Source organism: Daktulosphaira vitifoliae, unplaced genomic scaffold, assembly GCF_025091365.1.
Source record: "Daktulosphaira vitifoliae isolate Bord-2020 unplaced genomic scaffold, ASM2509136v1 Scaffold_3, whole genome shotgun sequence".
In the NCBI taxonomy this organism is placed as follows: domain Eukaryota; kingdom Metazoa; phylum Arthropoda; class Insecta; order Hemiptera; family Phylloxeridae; genus Daktulosphaira; species Daktulosphaira vitifoliae.
Window position 1 is genome coordinate 18190505 of NW_026099574.1, and position 15722 is coordinate 18206226.

Below are 15722 nucleotides of genomic sequence, written 5' to 3' on the forward strand. Positions count from 1 at the left end.
AAATAAAAAAATAAAAAAACACATCATAGTAAAATTAATACCTTCTCAGCTTCGCATCGAAGCTAAAAGTTACGGCAGTTTTTAGTAAAAAAAATTGAAAAAATGTCGAAAATTAGCCATTTTTAAATTTATAATTTTTTCGGAGGTTTCCCCCATTTACGGGGAACGAGGGAATTTTTTTCAATTTTTGAGGGTAATGTCTTCGACTAGATACGATTTGTGATCTTTTGACATATTGTTCATCAAAATCGGTCCAGCGAGAGCTGAGATTGAGCGTTCACAGACACACCAAAAAAACACATCATAGTAAAATTAATACCTTCTCAGCTTCGCATCGAAGCCAAAATAACTATTAATTTTTCCATAATAAATTAACAAATTTTTCATAATTAAAATTAGAAATACTAATAGGTGTTTACTTATGCGGCCGAAATAACTCAACCACATATTAGAGGAGTGCTTTCAGCATCATCAGCAATAACAGTAATATTTGGAGTAATGTCACAATACACTTTGGGTAACTTTTTCAATTGGAGAAAAGTAGCACTATTAGATACTTTTATACCTATAGGAGCTTTAATATCACTGTTATTTGTTCCTGAAAGTCCATATTGGCTTATAAGTAAATCAATTATTTTATAATAATTATTATTTTTATTTAAATGAATTTAAAAGATTGTTAAAATTTATATGATATTTATTCAGGTAAAGGTAGAATTACAGATGCTGAAAAATCATTATGTTGGCTTCGTGGTTGGGTAAAACCAGATAAAGTACAATTTGAGTTATCTACTATACAGAAATCTGTAGCATCCAGTATGCAACAATCCAGAATGAAGAAAAATAAAACTTTTTATTCGTCATATTTAAAACGGACATTTTTACTACCATACTTTATTATTACAGCAGCATTCTTCTTTGGTCACTTCGGAGGAATGACTACTCTTCAGATTAATGCTGTAATTAATAGTTTAACTAATTTTTATAGAAAATATAAATGTTTATATTTTTTAGTTTCATCAAAATGATAAATATTCATTTAAAGTTTAGAGTCCCTCAATTAAATTGTCTGCTTAGAATTATTGAAGTTTTGAAGGGGTTAGGCTAAGCTATCCAAAAATTCAATAAAAAATTTAATTTTATATAATATAAAACATTTTTTAGGAAGAAAAAATAAAAATTATCCATATTTTATTTTGTTCAAATTTCACTTAACCTGCTTAAAATAAAGTAAATATTTTTCAATTATATACAAATTAAAAATTTTTGTAAGGTAATAGTAAGGGTCTATCCAATTTGTGTAGCAGTTGGGCAAAATACTGTTTTGAGGGGAAGACTAGATGAGATAAAGATATTTCCAAAATTATTTATTTTTTCGAGCTGCATCCATTCAGATCATCTATATGACATAAATAAATTAAATTTTTTAAAAATGCCAATAATATACCTTATTAACACGCTTATATTAGTTTCACCTGTATGTAAGTTTGTATGTATGTATGTAACTCTCCAAACGCCACGCCTTATCGCATACTCCGTCGTCTAGACTAGACTGTCATAACGCATTCACCCCACCCCACGCCTCGCTCACCACACGACGGCACACTATTCCTATAAAAATTTATTTTTGGTTATCGTACCCGTATACGCGTGCGTGTCATCAATATTTATATATATAAACAAATTTTTATTTTGACTGACCATTATCATCTGCGTGCATACAGCTTACGTATACAGAGTGATTTTTTTATCATAACCCACTCAATTACTTATAGAATAATAATAATTTAAAAATTTTTTTTTATTATTATTTTTAGTTACACATTATTTTTGAATTTTTAACTATGTAATACTTTTTAAGTTCATCCCTTATGCCTTGGAGGGGGGTCAACTTTGTTTTTTTAAATGGTAACACATATTTTTAATTTAATAAAATGTTTGAGTTTTTAATTTAATAGTAAATGGCATTTGAATTTTTAATATAACTTTATTAGCTTATTAGATATAAACATTTAAAGTTTCAAAATTTTGAGTTAATATACATGTATAATACACATGGGATTGTAAATACAGGTAGCTAATTGGATTTTTATGACATTGCTGTCTCAGTCACGGATTGTTTATTATCAATTATGATTATCAATAGATATACTTTCTGTATTGTCAGTTAGTGTATTTATAAACTCATAACAATGTGCCTTACTACAATTGATAATAACAATGCTGTGTACCTGCTAATATCGATGTTATAAAAAACCAATTAGCTACCTGTATTTGTAATCCCTTGTGTATTATACCTGTATATTAATTCAAAAATTTGAAACTTTAAATGATTATATCTAATAAACGAATTAAGTTATATTAAAAATTCAAATGCCATTTACTATTAAATTAAAAACTCAAACATTTTATTAAATTAAAAATATGTGTTACCATTTAAAAAAACAAAGTTGACACCCTTACCAGGCATAGGGATGAACTTAAAAAGTATTACATAGTTAATAATTCAAGAATAATGTGTAACTAAAGATAATAATAAAAAAAATTTTTTAATTATTATTATTCTGTAAGTAATTGAGTGGGTTATGATAAAAAAATCACCCTGTATATTCCTACCGCCGTTTATACCTCAGGTATAACGTTAGTCCGACCCGCCCGCCCACAAAACACGGCTAGGTATACCTAGTGCATGATACGTTTACGTACTTAAGTCGCTCTACATGTATATATATATTCTAATTACTATTAAAAATATATATTAACACACTTTATTCTTATTTAGAGATATAGAACTCATTCATTCCGATTACAAAGGATGAATCCAATATCATCATTTTTCGTCACTACCTCCATGTTCCGGGAGTGGATAATTTACGCGCCTTGGATGTGGTAGCCGTTTCTCAGACTCCCTCTCCGGAATCGAACCCTGATTTCCCGTTACAACCATGATATTGATAGTAACTACTATCATAACATAAAACTAAAAAGTGAAAAATAAATATAGTTTAAAAAAAACGCTTTTAAAGCACATCGAACTAAAAAGTTAAAAATAATTTTTAAAATAATTATGAATAAAAAATACTAGTATTATTGTGATAAAAGTGTGGGTGCTTTGTGCCATATTTTTTGTATATTGAGCGCCCGACGCTTTTATCACAATAATACTAGTATTTTTTATTCATAATTATTTTAAACTTATTTTAAAAATTATTTTTAACTTTTTAGTTCGATGTGCTTTAAAAGCGTGTTTTTTTAGTTTTTTTTAACTATATTTATTAGCATATTCTATTCGGTTATGTAGATGTAAACTGAATTTGTATTACATAAATCATAAATCGTCGTCTATGATACAACACTGTCGTCTAATATTTCAGTCAAAATGATTTAGCAATATTGTTGTATTTATAATTAAGCGGGACTCAATGGGTGGTCTTAGATTTATGATAGTGTCAATATAAAAAATATTAAACAAAAATTTTTTAACACTATATAGTTCAATAATACATAAATTAGTTTTTATGTTCTCTTACAAAGTTGGTAAAGTTAAGCTAGGATTTGAGATATTTGTTTTTTCTGATATTTTACTTAGAATATTTTTTTTGAAAATTTTAGTGGCAATAACTTATTACAAAATTTTAACATTATAAAAATTGTTATAAAACTGATTATTATTCATAGTTAATTTTAAAGCAGTTTTAATTTAAATATATTAGATATTTATAATATTATTAAATTGTATAAAATTAACATTTATGAGATACATTTTTTAAAGTTTTTATTAACTTAAAAAAACACATATATTAATCCGTATACCCTACATCGCCTAAGTGTAATCGGAAAAGAAATATACTGTTTATAACAATGGTGCTTATTATATTAATATATTTATCTCGTATAATTAGTCCTTATATAAAAGTTTAAATAACATCCGTAAAATTTTATAGTCTTATAAAATCAGTTATAATCATTATTATATATATCTGTACATATATATTACTGTACATTATTATGTAGGGGAAATTAGAGGAATGGCGACCATTTAAGTGGTATTTAATTAATGCTCAAATGCTTTTCATCTTAAAATTTTGAAATAACTTGGAAATGAAGCATTAACATATAAGCTATATTATGCTAAATTCAAGTTTATTAAATCAATTTTTATTTTAGAATATTAATTTTAAAAAAAATTGTATTTGACCAACGTTACCGAATATAGGGTTAATACTGATTAAATTAAAAGTTCATTGAAATCTATAGAAAATTAAAATTACATAAATAAATAAAAAATCAATATTACGAATATATATAACTCTTTTATTATTACATCAATTAAATTAATTTGATATAATACCTCAGCCTTTCATGTTAAATTACGATCACCTTGATTGTTTTTTATATAACTCAAGTTTTTTTATTTAAATAATTTTTAACTTTAAGAAATGAAAAATTGATAAGTTGATAATAGTATGCCAGGGCTACAAGTTTATTAAATTAAAATTAATTTCATTAGATAAACTTAAAATAGTAATTTAATATGGCTGATATTGATATTAACTAATAAAAAATGGAAATGTTTTTTGTTGTGAATAAATTATTTACTTCAGGTCTAGAAAGGCTATACTAAAATAAAAATGTTTTTTTCTATTTTAAAATAACTACTGTAGAAAAACTAAGAATGTGGGTAATAACATTTTAAGTTATTCCTTAAAAAATTACTCTCATTCTACCTAAGGAAAATTATATTATGTTGCTTAAATACTTAAAAATTTTATAGTAGTTATTTGAAAAACATTTTTTTTCCATAATTGTAGATATGTTCATCTTGACCCATGGTACTGAATGATTATATTTTAAGTAATGGCGGTGTTTTGGTTTTGAAGAAAGTTAAATTCCTGAGATTCACTTAAATGATTAAGAAAAATAAATTTGTAATATGACTAAAAGTATAGTTAATATATGAAAAATTAAATAGCGTGTTATTAGTTGTTTGAAAATAATAAGATAGGAGCTTGGAATATAAACTTTAATTAAAAAGGATCTATAAAATACATCATATTTAAAATTTTTGAAAATAAAGCGATCTTAATATCAATATTCGTAATATTTTACATCTAAAATGAACATTTTTTTAAAAGAAAATTATATTAATTCATCAAAAGTAAGATAAAAGTATATTGATTTCCTAAAAATTATAGAATTACTATTACACAGATTGTTCAAAAAGTAAGAAAACAGGTCAGTTGTTACAAAAATGAAAACAATAGAAATCCATTTCCTTACTTACTGAACACCTACATAATTTATAGCTACTGCACTAAAGTTTGAATTAGTAGCAATTCTATAGCATGATGCAATATTTTTTAGTTTTACTTTATATCTCGAGGTATTCGGATCGATTTTAAAATCGAACAGTTCTTATCATTACTATTGTCTACATTAATAGAGCTCAATTATTCTAGGTCAATATTTTTGAATCATTGGGTTCTCCGATCAGCGGATATGCTTCAATATTCATTCTTGGAATTTCGCAGTTAATAGGCGTACTTTTATGCATCATTTTAATTCATTGGACAGGTAAACGTCCATTGGTAATAGTTTCTACTCTAGGAACGTCTCTTTGTTTTTTTATTGTATCGGGCTATGCTTATACTAGACAGTACAATATTGAAGCTACTAACAATACTACAACTTGGATACCAATCGTGTTTTTAAATATGGCTGTATTTTTATCTTATATTTCAATCAGGTCTCTTCCTTGGTTACTTATTGGAGAAGTGAGTTAAAATTTACTTAGGACTATAAATTTAATTCACTTAAAAATAAATCATTTTTAGGTTTATCCACCTAATATTCGAGGGCCAGCTAGTGGTACAAGTTGTTCGAGTGCCTATATATTTGCATTTGCTGCTAACAAATCGTATTTTGTAGTTTTAGATCACATACAATTATTTGGAACGTTTCTTATGTATGCTATAGTTAATATAGTAGGATGTTTAGTTTTGTATAAGATATTGCCTGAAACGGAAGGAAGATCATTACAAGAAATACAAAATCATTTCGCTGATAAATCAAAAACATTTGTTACAAAAGTTACTAGAAATAAAAATAAAGAAATTAGTGAGAATTGGGCAGCCGAAAATACCGCCTACGAAATTGATCCAACTAAATCTCATTTGTAATGACCACTTTTTAAAAATTATTTTTTTTTTTTTTGTAAGATACATATAACGATAATCTTAGTCTATTAAATAAAAAAAAAATTCAATTTCTGTGATGAATAGAAAAACCAAGGAGATTCAATAAATATAATTGATAATAATCATCCAGCTGATATGATAGGAAATGTCTTCAAAATTATTTTGAAGACATTTTTGCCTCGAAAGTCAAATTCAATTATTGTATATGACTTTTGACGTTTAATATCTGTGTGAAAGTCTAGTTTTTATTTATTACTCTTTTTTTATTATTTTATGGATTAAAATTTACTTAAAGTGAAAAAATTAGCGTTAGTCAATGAGTTTATTTTGATAATTTTAGTAATTGGTAATTTTATAATAATAACTGTTAAATTCAATTTTAGTAATTTGTATAGGCGTTATCGGTATTTAATTTTTAATAATTTTTTTTATCTTATGATGAATGTATCAAAATATACTATGTTTTAAGTATTTTTATTTTTAATACTACATCATATGGTGTCAATTGAAGGTAAATGATATTTTATATTTATTGATGGTTATACATTTAAATATATCAAGAAATTAATTATTTTATGTTTTTTTATGTTGGATGTAGTACCTTTTTTCATTCTTGCAAATTATTTACTTAACTTTTATTTACTTGGTTGAAAATTGAAAATTCATATTAGATGTTGCAATTTTTAAATTTTGTTGATTGTACAAAATTGGACATTATTTCATTACAACTTGGCTCTGATTATTAAAATGGATGATGAAGTCAAATGTAAGGATAAGTTAAGCAATATATAGATAATAGTTAGGACTTGGAATTATATGTATTTATTAATTTTATAAGAGCCCTTTAAAGGGTCTCAAGTTTGTGAATATTTGTCTTAGGATTATAAGATGTGTTCAGAATAATTTAATAAAATTTATAAATATATATAGTTGTGAGATGTAGTAATAGTATAAAGTATAAATGTATTATTTATTTTCTAAAGGAAATGGGTGTCTACCAAGTACTTTATTAAAAAATATGTCCATTTACTCTTAGTTGTTTAATTATTTTTACTAACTTTTGGGTTCATAATTTCAATTACTAATTTTTGTTTCAATCTCAGTTCAAAAAAAAAAAATTATTAATTTGTTTTGTTTTTTAAAAATTATAATAAAAGGTCTACTTGGATATGATAATACATTTTTTTTTAATTTTGCACTAGTTATACTTATTTTTTCGTAATGAGTTCATTCTTATATAATATATGTTTTTGTTTAATTAGATACTAATAAAATACAGTCACCGTATTTTAATTATGACCCATCATTTTTGACCCAAACTACTAAACCTGAATATATATACCTTGAAGGAGCTGGGGCTTCACAAAGAGGTCGATTTGAAATGGCTTTCTCACAAATTGGTTCATCTTGTTTAGCCGGTTCTATAATTGGAGGTTTACGTGGAATGTACACAGGATTTAAAACAACTTCTGGAGAAAATCAGACAGCTACTTATAAAAGAACTCAGTACTGAATATATTTTTAATTAATAGACTATCGTTAAATGATAAAATTTGTTTTAGAATTTTAAACAATATTTTTAAAAATGGTGCTCGATTGGCAAATACTTTTGGAACAGTGGCAGTGTTTTACAGTGCTTTTGGTGTTGCTTTACAAAAAAGTCGTGATTGTGATGATGAATTTAACACTATTATATCAGGAGCTGCAACTGGAATGTTATATAAAAGTACAGGTATAAATAAATAATTATTTATAATAATTAATAATAGTAATATCAAAAGTAAATAGCATATGCTAGTTTATGATACTCAAAAATATTGTTTCTTTTTAGGTTAATTAGTGTAATCAACATTTTTGTCAAATTTTTTTTCTTCAAAAAACATGAAAATAATTTATAGATACTTCATATCGAATGAGTCTAGACATTTTCTGTAAAATGTCTGTTACGCTAATTAGCCTACAAACTGATAATATTATATTTTATTATTAATCTATATTTAACTAGACATATATATTTTTCTAAAGTGTTAATAAAAATAAACCTAAGCAGGCATATATTCAGAAGAAACATGATAAATATGTACAAGATGTCCCACGAAATTCTGATATCTTATAACTGTTGATCTTAATTAATTATGTTGATAAATTTTTTTAATAATTATTACCGTCTTAGCTTTCATTTAAAGAATATTTTTTATTATTTATGACCAACAAAAATAAAATTTTTTTCAAAATTTTGATATAGCCTTTTTAGCCATCTTCACAGAAACAATTTTAATGGGTTAATGATAATTTAAAGATAAGTTCTTATTAAGTTAAAAGCATTTAATTACATAGTAAGAATGGAATGTGGATGTAGCTTACTTTCAACAATATAGGCTGTATCCAACCACACTTACTTAGTATTTAATTTAATATATCTCTAAGCTTTTAATATTTTATAATATTTTTTTTGCCAGTTCATTATATATGTCTGTTAGTTGTTTTACTTCAAATTTTGATTGATAATGAATTTTAATACTTGAAAATTTTGAACTTCCTTTATAAAATACTTCACTCTAAGAGTAAAAGTGAAATTCACTTTTTACCCTTAATATTATTTTGCTAATAATGTTAAGGGTAGAAAGTTAATTTTTACATGACGGATTTCTTATAAAAATTCCAGAAAAACAAATAAAATGTCTATTAACGACGTATGGATTAAACATAGTATTTAGTTTAATGTATAATAAAGTATTTTAAACTAAGCTCCTCTAAGACCAAGTCCACATTTCACGTTTCATTTGTTAATAAAAATATTTAATAACTGTATATTTTATATTTCTCTGTAAGACACAAAAGTGAACTTTTTATGTGTTAGGTATTTATAGATAATTTTCTTATGGTTAATTTTAAATAATAATTGTTAGAAAAAATTTCTAATAATTATTAGAAATTTTAAATTAGTATTATAATACTAATTTAAATTTGAGTAGTCAAAAGTTAATGAGTTTTATGTATTAATTAAGAGTCACTTACATTTTTAGGCGGCCTCAAAAAATGTGGTATTGGAGGAATTATAGGATTTGGCCTAGCAACTTCTTATTGTGTTATAACATCTAGAGATAAAATTAAAGAAATTGTTAAAAATATATTTTCTTGATATAGTCATAATTATTGTAAAAATAATATTTAAAATGCTATTTTCTCTGTCATATTCTTTCAGTTGTTGTGTTTATTTGTTGTTTATTATGATTTTTTATTTAGAATTATACTAAAAAGTTGTTTAATAAACAAAATTGTTGACAATTCACTGTACAATGTTATTAATTTTAATTGATTAAAATATTTTTATACATATTATAAAATGTTTTATCAAAAACCTTTTTGCCACTTGTGCAGCCTTTACTGAATAAATTATGATATGTAAATATAAAAATAGATTTTTTGATTCAATTTTTTACAAACGTGATTTTAATAAAATCAGTATTCATAATACTAATACTAAATAGTTTAATAATATCAGTAAAATATTGATAAAATTTAAAAATATGTTATTGAAGTGAAACTCAGATGATATCTGACAATGATTAAATTTACTATCATAAGAAACACTTTGATGTAAATGTGTATAGTGTTTAATTCTAAGAAATTGGTGTATAGTAATAAAAGCAACATGAACATCTATTTCCTTAATTATATCCTGATTAGTACTTCTTAGATTTAAAAGTATAATTAATGAATAATATTTTTTATAGTTATTAAATAGTATCACACACAAATAAATTACAAAGTACAACTATTTATATTTGTAGTTGACATCAATTATCATATAAAACTTAATTTGATAATAAACACTAAAAAAAATTAGAAATGAATGATTTTAATTGTTTATATGGAGAATGTGAGCTAAGTAACTTTTTATTTGATAAAGGAAATTTTTTTTTCAATTTTTGATGGTAATATCTTTTACAAGATTCAAATTGTAATTATTTGACATATCTCTCAAGAAGGGTAGGTTAAATGAGTGCTGAGAAAATAAATGACAGCTACAAAAAAAAAAAAAACACAGTAAAATGATTTTAATATGAATTAAAAATTATTCTCACGAGGGGATTCTACAGTGATAGTGTCCTTGATATTCAGTAGTTTTGAATCTAAATGAAACAAAAATCAAATAAGTTGAATATTTATTTCTATATATTAAAGTATAAGTATTTCTGGAACATTTTAAGAGTTAATTTGAAAAAGTTAATTTTTTGTGGAAAAGTTGCCATTTTGAAACCCTCTCTTGTGGGTTTGTAAAGGGTCAAATGTTTACAAAAATATACTTAATGATTGGTAAATACTTAAGATATCTATAAAAAAAAATTAGGTTTATTTGTTCGTTGTCCAAAATATTTATGGCTGTTTAAAAAGAAAAAACCCAGCACAAGGTGTTCGCGGCACAGTGGTGACGTGGCATAGTTGGATCAAATATAATGATATCTGACAGTGATTAAAATCATTTATTATTTCATAATGCTTCCACTGTTTTGGAATTAGCTGTAGCTTTATGTGGTATGTGTGGTGGATTATTGGAAGCTCCAGTAAGTAGGTTAAGTGTTGTTTATTATATTATTAATTATGTTAGCGAATATTATGAAGATTGAGGTGTTGGCATAAATGGCATGCGATGTGTTGCTATAGCTTCTTAAAAAATGTACCGATGAACCCAAATTTTTGTTTTTAAATACTTTATGCGAGGTATAAAGAAAAAAACTGACGTAAATTAAAAAAATATCAAAAAATAACGGGAGTTTTCGTTTTTTGAAAAAAAATATTTATTCGTCTACATTAATGTTGTCGCATTCAAAAAAGTCCCCATTAGATATTATGCACTTGTGCCAATGCTTCTACCGATCCTCTAAACATTTCTCAAACTTGATCTTAGGGATAGCCTCAGCTCATTCTTGTCGTCCAGAGGTCAAATTTTTTTTTTTAAATTAAAGTATATTACATTAGCTTTAATTTTAGGTATATATAAAAGTGTCAGTCTTTCCGGAACATTGTCAAAAGTTAATTATTTGTGAAAATGTTACCATTTTAAAACCCTTCCTGTGGGCTGGTAAAGGGTCAAATGTTCACAAAAATATATAAAATGATAGGTAAATATTTAAGGTATCTATAAAAAAAATATATATATAATCATTCGGTTATTTTTAAAAAGTTATGGCAATTTTAAGTAAAAAAAATTGAAAAAACCCAGCACAGGGGGGTCGCGGCACAGTGGTGACGTGGCATAGTTGGATCAAGTATAATGATATCTGACAGTGATTAAAATCACTATTAATAAAAACGCTTCGATGCAAATCTTTAGATAGTGTTTAATTTTAAAAAATTGGTGGTTATTACAAAAGCTACATGATCTGCTATTTCCTTATTTATATCCTGACTAAGATAAAGTATGTCGAAAGAAAAAGGGATTATTAAAAAATATTATTTCTCATAAAAAAATTGTGTTGATCAATACACTTTTCAATAAGTTATAGCATTATAAAGTTAAAAATATAAAATATTGAGAATTTTCACACAAAAATAGCATTCGGTAGCCATTTTCACCACGAAGACAAAATAATTTTTTTTTTCCATAATAAAGTACATTAGCTTTAATTTAATATATATATATAAAAGTGTCAATTCAAGTCAAAAGGGTCCCAACACTGGATAGCTTCCCTTTTTCCCGTTTTTAAGTCAAATGTGTTTTATTATATTGTTCACCTATTTGCTTTTTGTATCTTTCTTATTTACAGATTGTAAATTTTATTATTTTATAAATAAAAAAAAAAAGAAAAGTGTCAGACTTTCCGGAACACTTTCAAAATTTAAGTTGAAAAAGTTGTCATTTTAAATCTCCACCTGTAGGCAGGTAAAAGGTTAAATGTATAAAAAAAATATACCAAATGATAGGTAAAGACATCAAGCATCTATAAAAAAAAATCATATTGATTTGTTTATTTTTGAAAAAGGAATGGCAGTTTTAAGAAAAAAAAATTGAAAAAATTTCGAAAATTAGCGATTTTTAAATTTGTAATTTTTGGAGATTTCCCCTTTTTACGTGGAACGAGCGAAATTTTTTCAATTTTTGAGGGTAATGTCTTCAACTAAATACGATTTGTGATCTTTTGACGTATCATTGAAAGAAATCGGTTCGGTGAGAGCTGAGAAAAAGTGGTAACAGGCACAAAAAAAAAAAACACATCTTAGTAAAACCAATACCTTCTCAGCTTCGCATCGAAGCTAAAAGTTACGGCAGTTTTTAGTAAAAAAAATTGAAAAAATTTCGAAAATTAGCCATTTTTAAATTTGTAATTTTTTCGGAGGTTTCCCCCATTTACGGGAAACGAGGGATTTTTTTTCAATTTTTGAGGGTAATGTCTTCGACTAGATACGATTTGTGATCTTTTGACTAATCGTTGAAAGAAATTCGTTCGGTGAGAACTGAGAAAAAGTGGTAAAAGACACACACACAAAAAAAAAGCATATCATAGTAAAACCAATACCTTCTCAGCTTCGCATTGAAGCTAAATATTGAAAAAATATCGAAAATTATTGATTTTTAAAATTGTAATTTTATTGGGAATTTCTCTCATTATGGGGAACAAGGGAATTTTTTTCAATTTTTGAGGATAATGCCTTCGACTAGATACAATTTGTGATCTTTTGACGTATTGTCTGTCAACGTCGGTCCAGTGAGAGTATATATCGGTTCAATACTCATAGTAATTAGTTGTTGTCTTAGACATGTTTTTTAGACACTTATGTGCCTTGTAAAAAAAAATATATATATTTTTTTATGGCAGTTTAGGTAGTTATCTAGACAGTGCATTTTTTCAGTTAAATATGTCTCAAAGTTTCAACGAATCTTAAAACATCTATAGATGAGTTAAGTTGTAATTGTATCTGACATATCAATATGGCAACTCAAAACTTAGTTTTCTATGGTCTTAATATAAATAAGAATTTATAACTCCTATATTTTCTTATATACTAAGTAAATATTAATTTCTTATGTAAAATTAAAACTTTTAAATAGGCAGTCTGTGGTGCAATCAATAATTAATTATTCGTGAAAGGAAGTGATATTTAAACATAAATCTGGTAAATACTTATTAGAAAGTTCTTGGTTGGATGAATAGTATATATTTATAAGGCATAATAATAAGTAGGTGCTCACAGCTTGTATGCAATTTAGCAGTTGTCATAAACAAAACTAGTATCCACTGCTGCGGCAATCGCTTTAGATGCATTTATTTAGCTTATCTCTCAGAGGTACATAATTTTTTGTTGATATTTTTAATAATATTTAAGATATATAGAAGTTGATAGAGCATGCTTACATGATTCATAATATAAGGTACACAGTTTTTGCTAATACTTCGTAAATAAGTTCTTTATAATTAAATGTTATAAGATGAGGTTTTAAGATAGTTTAGATAATTTATTAAGGTTTATATTTATATTTATTTATTTACGTTTTTAAATGTATAATTTCCAACTAAATACCTATTTCCACTATCTCATTTTACAAAATTTAAGTATATAAAATTTTTATTAATGCTTTTCATTTAAGCAATTAAGATTAATTGCTTTATCTTAAAATAATTTGATTGCGGTAAAAATTTTATAACTCCAATCAATATTAAATGATATCACGAAAACAAACAAGTTTTTTTAATGACATTTGTCATTAAAAATGTATGATTATTTTGAAAAATTTAATTAATTTTCAAACTATTGATTTAGTTTTTAATATTTATTTATAAAAAGTTATGGCAGTTTTAAGTATTAAAATATTTTATGTTAAACAGTGATTTTTACATAAAAATTATAAGTTTCGTTAAATTCGACGGCTATTTTCCTATAGAAGAAAAGGTGTCAGGACAAATTTTTTTTTTTGAACTTATAGTTTTTATTGTAAGCTTTAATTTGATATATGTTTAAAGGATGCAGTATTTCCGAAACATTTTCAAAATTTAAATTGAAAAAGTTCTACTTTTTATACGTATTTTTCAAGTTTTGAACGCCCCCTATATTTGTTAATTTAAAAAAAGTTATGGTAGTTTTAAGAAAAAAAAAGGATCCTAGCACAGTGGGGTGGTGGCACAATGGGGCCGTGGCATAGTTGGGTCCAGTATGGATGATATCTGACAGTGATTAAAATCACTATCATAAAAAACGCTTCGATGCAAATCTGTAGATAGTGTTTAATTAAAAAAAAAATTTGTTAAAATAGCATATTTTTAATATGGTAGCCATTTGCGCATAGAAGATAGGTCGTCGGGACAAATTTTTTTTTTTCATTTTATATTACATAAAATAAGCTTTAATTTGATATTTGTTTAAAGGACGCAGTATTTCCGGAACATTTTCAAAAATTAAGTTGAAAAAGATCTATGTTTTTTACAATATTTCAAGTTTTGGACGCCCCCTATATAAGGGGAAATTGTCCAATTTTAATAAAAAGTATGTCAAATGAAAGATGTACTTATAATGTATTTAGAAAAAAAAAATTTGTGCTGATATATACATTTTTCAAAAAGTTATAGCATTTTTAAGTTGAAAATTTAAAATCGAAAATCGAAAATTTTAACACAAAAATAGTGTTTTTTTAACTACGGCAGCCGTTTAAATGTAGAAAAAAAAGTGTCGGGACAAATTTTTTTTTTTCATTTTGTAGTACATAAAATAAGCTTTAATTTGATATATGTTTAAAGGACGCAGTATTTCCGGAACATTTTCAAAAGTTCAGTTGAAAAAGATCTATGTTTTTTACAATATTTCAAGTTTTGGACGCCCCCTATATAAGGGGAAATTGTCCAATTTTAATAAAAAGTATGTCAAATGAAAGATGTACTTATAATGTATTTAGAAAAAAAAAATTTGTGCTGATATATACATTTTTCAAAAAGTTATAGCATTTTTAAGTTGAAAATTTAAAATCGAAAATCGAAAATTTTAACACAAAAATAGTGTTTTTTTAACTACGGCAGCCGTTTAAATGTAGAAGAAAAAGTGTCGGGACAAATTTTTTTTTTTTCATTTTATAGTACATAAAATAAGCTTTAATTTGATATATGTTTGAAGGACGCAGTATTTCCGGAACATTTTCAAAAATTAAGTTGAAAAAGTTAATTTTGGTAAAGAAGTTGCTATTTTAAATCCCCTCTAATGAGCAGGTTACGTGATAGATTTTCAAAAAAATGATATCAAATGAAAGGTAGATATCTAACGTTTTAGTATAAAAAAAAATTATGTTGATTTGTTGATTTTTCAAAAAGTTATGGAAGTTTTAAGAAAAAAAAGTAAAAAAATTTCGAAAATTAGCGATTTTTAAATTTGTAATTTTTTTGGATATTTCCCCCATTTACGGGGAACGAGGGATTTTTTTTCAATTTTTAAGGGTAATGTCTTCAACTAGATACGATTTGTGATCTTTTGACGACGAGTTGAAAGAAATCGGTTCGGTGAGAGCTGAGAAAAAGTGGTAACAGACACAAAAAAAAA

General features: G+C 25.3%; 3 protein-coding genes across 10 annotated transcripts in view; all 3 read left to right on the forward strand.

The window, feature by feature from the left end:
* The window catches only part of LOC126902648 (facilitated trehalose transporter Tret1-like), an 11561-nt gene extending 4599 nt beyond the window's left edge, over positions 1–6962 (forward strand). For 3 of the 5 annotated variants that reach the window (XM_050680126.1, XM_050680123.1, XM_050680127.1), the window contains 5 exons: positions 412–622; positions 706–959; positions 5460–5774; positions 5835–6175; positions 6796–6962. In XM_050680126.1, coding sequence (XP_050536083.1) covers positions 412–622; positions 706–959; positions 5460–5774; positions 5835–6175; positions 6796–6829 — 1155 coding nt within the window. In that variant the 3' untranslated portion in view covers positions 6830–6962. Of the gene's footprint in view, positions 1–411; positions 623–705; positions 960–5459; positions 5775–5834; positions 6214–6795 lie in introns of those variants that run through there. The other 2 variants (XM_050680125.1, XM_050680124.1) reach the window with 2 other exon arrangements.
* LOC126902653 (mitochondrial import inner membrane translocase subunit Tim23-like) lies at positions 6334–9489 on the forward strand. The gene is made up of 4 exons (XM_050680137.1): positions 6334–6708; positions 7460–7703; positions 7760–7929; positions 9224–9489. Exons 1-4 carry the CDS (start codon positions 6693–6695, stop codon positions 9337–9339), a joined length of 546 nt encoding a protein of 181 aa, XP_050536094.1. The 5' UTR covers positions 6334–6692; the 3' UTR covers positions 9340–9489.
* A 3891-nt stretch (positions 9490–13380) lies between these two features.
* The window catches only part of LOC126902650 (facilitated trehalose transporter Tret1-like), an 18763-nt gene continuing 16421 nt past the window's right edge, over positions 13381–15722 (forward strand). For 3 of the 4 annotated variants that reach the window (XM_050680132.1, XM_050680133.1, XM_050680128.1), the window contains exon 1: positions 13429–13572. The gene's annotated coding sequence lies outside the window, so the exon portion shown is untranslated. Of the gene's footprint in view, positions 13573–15722 lie in introns of all 4 variants that reach the window. The other variant, XM_050680131.1, reaches the window with a different exon arrangement.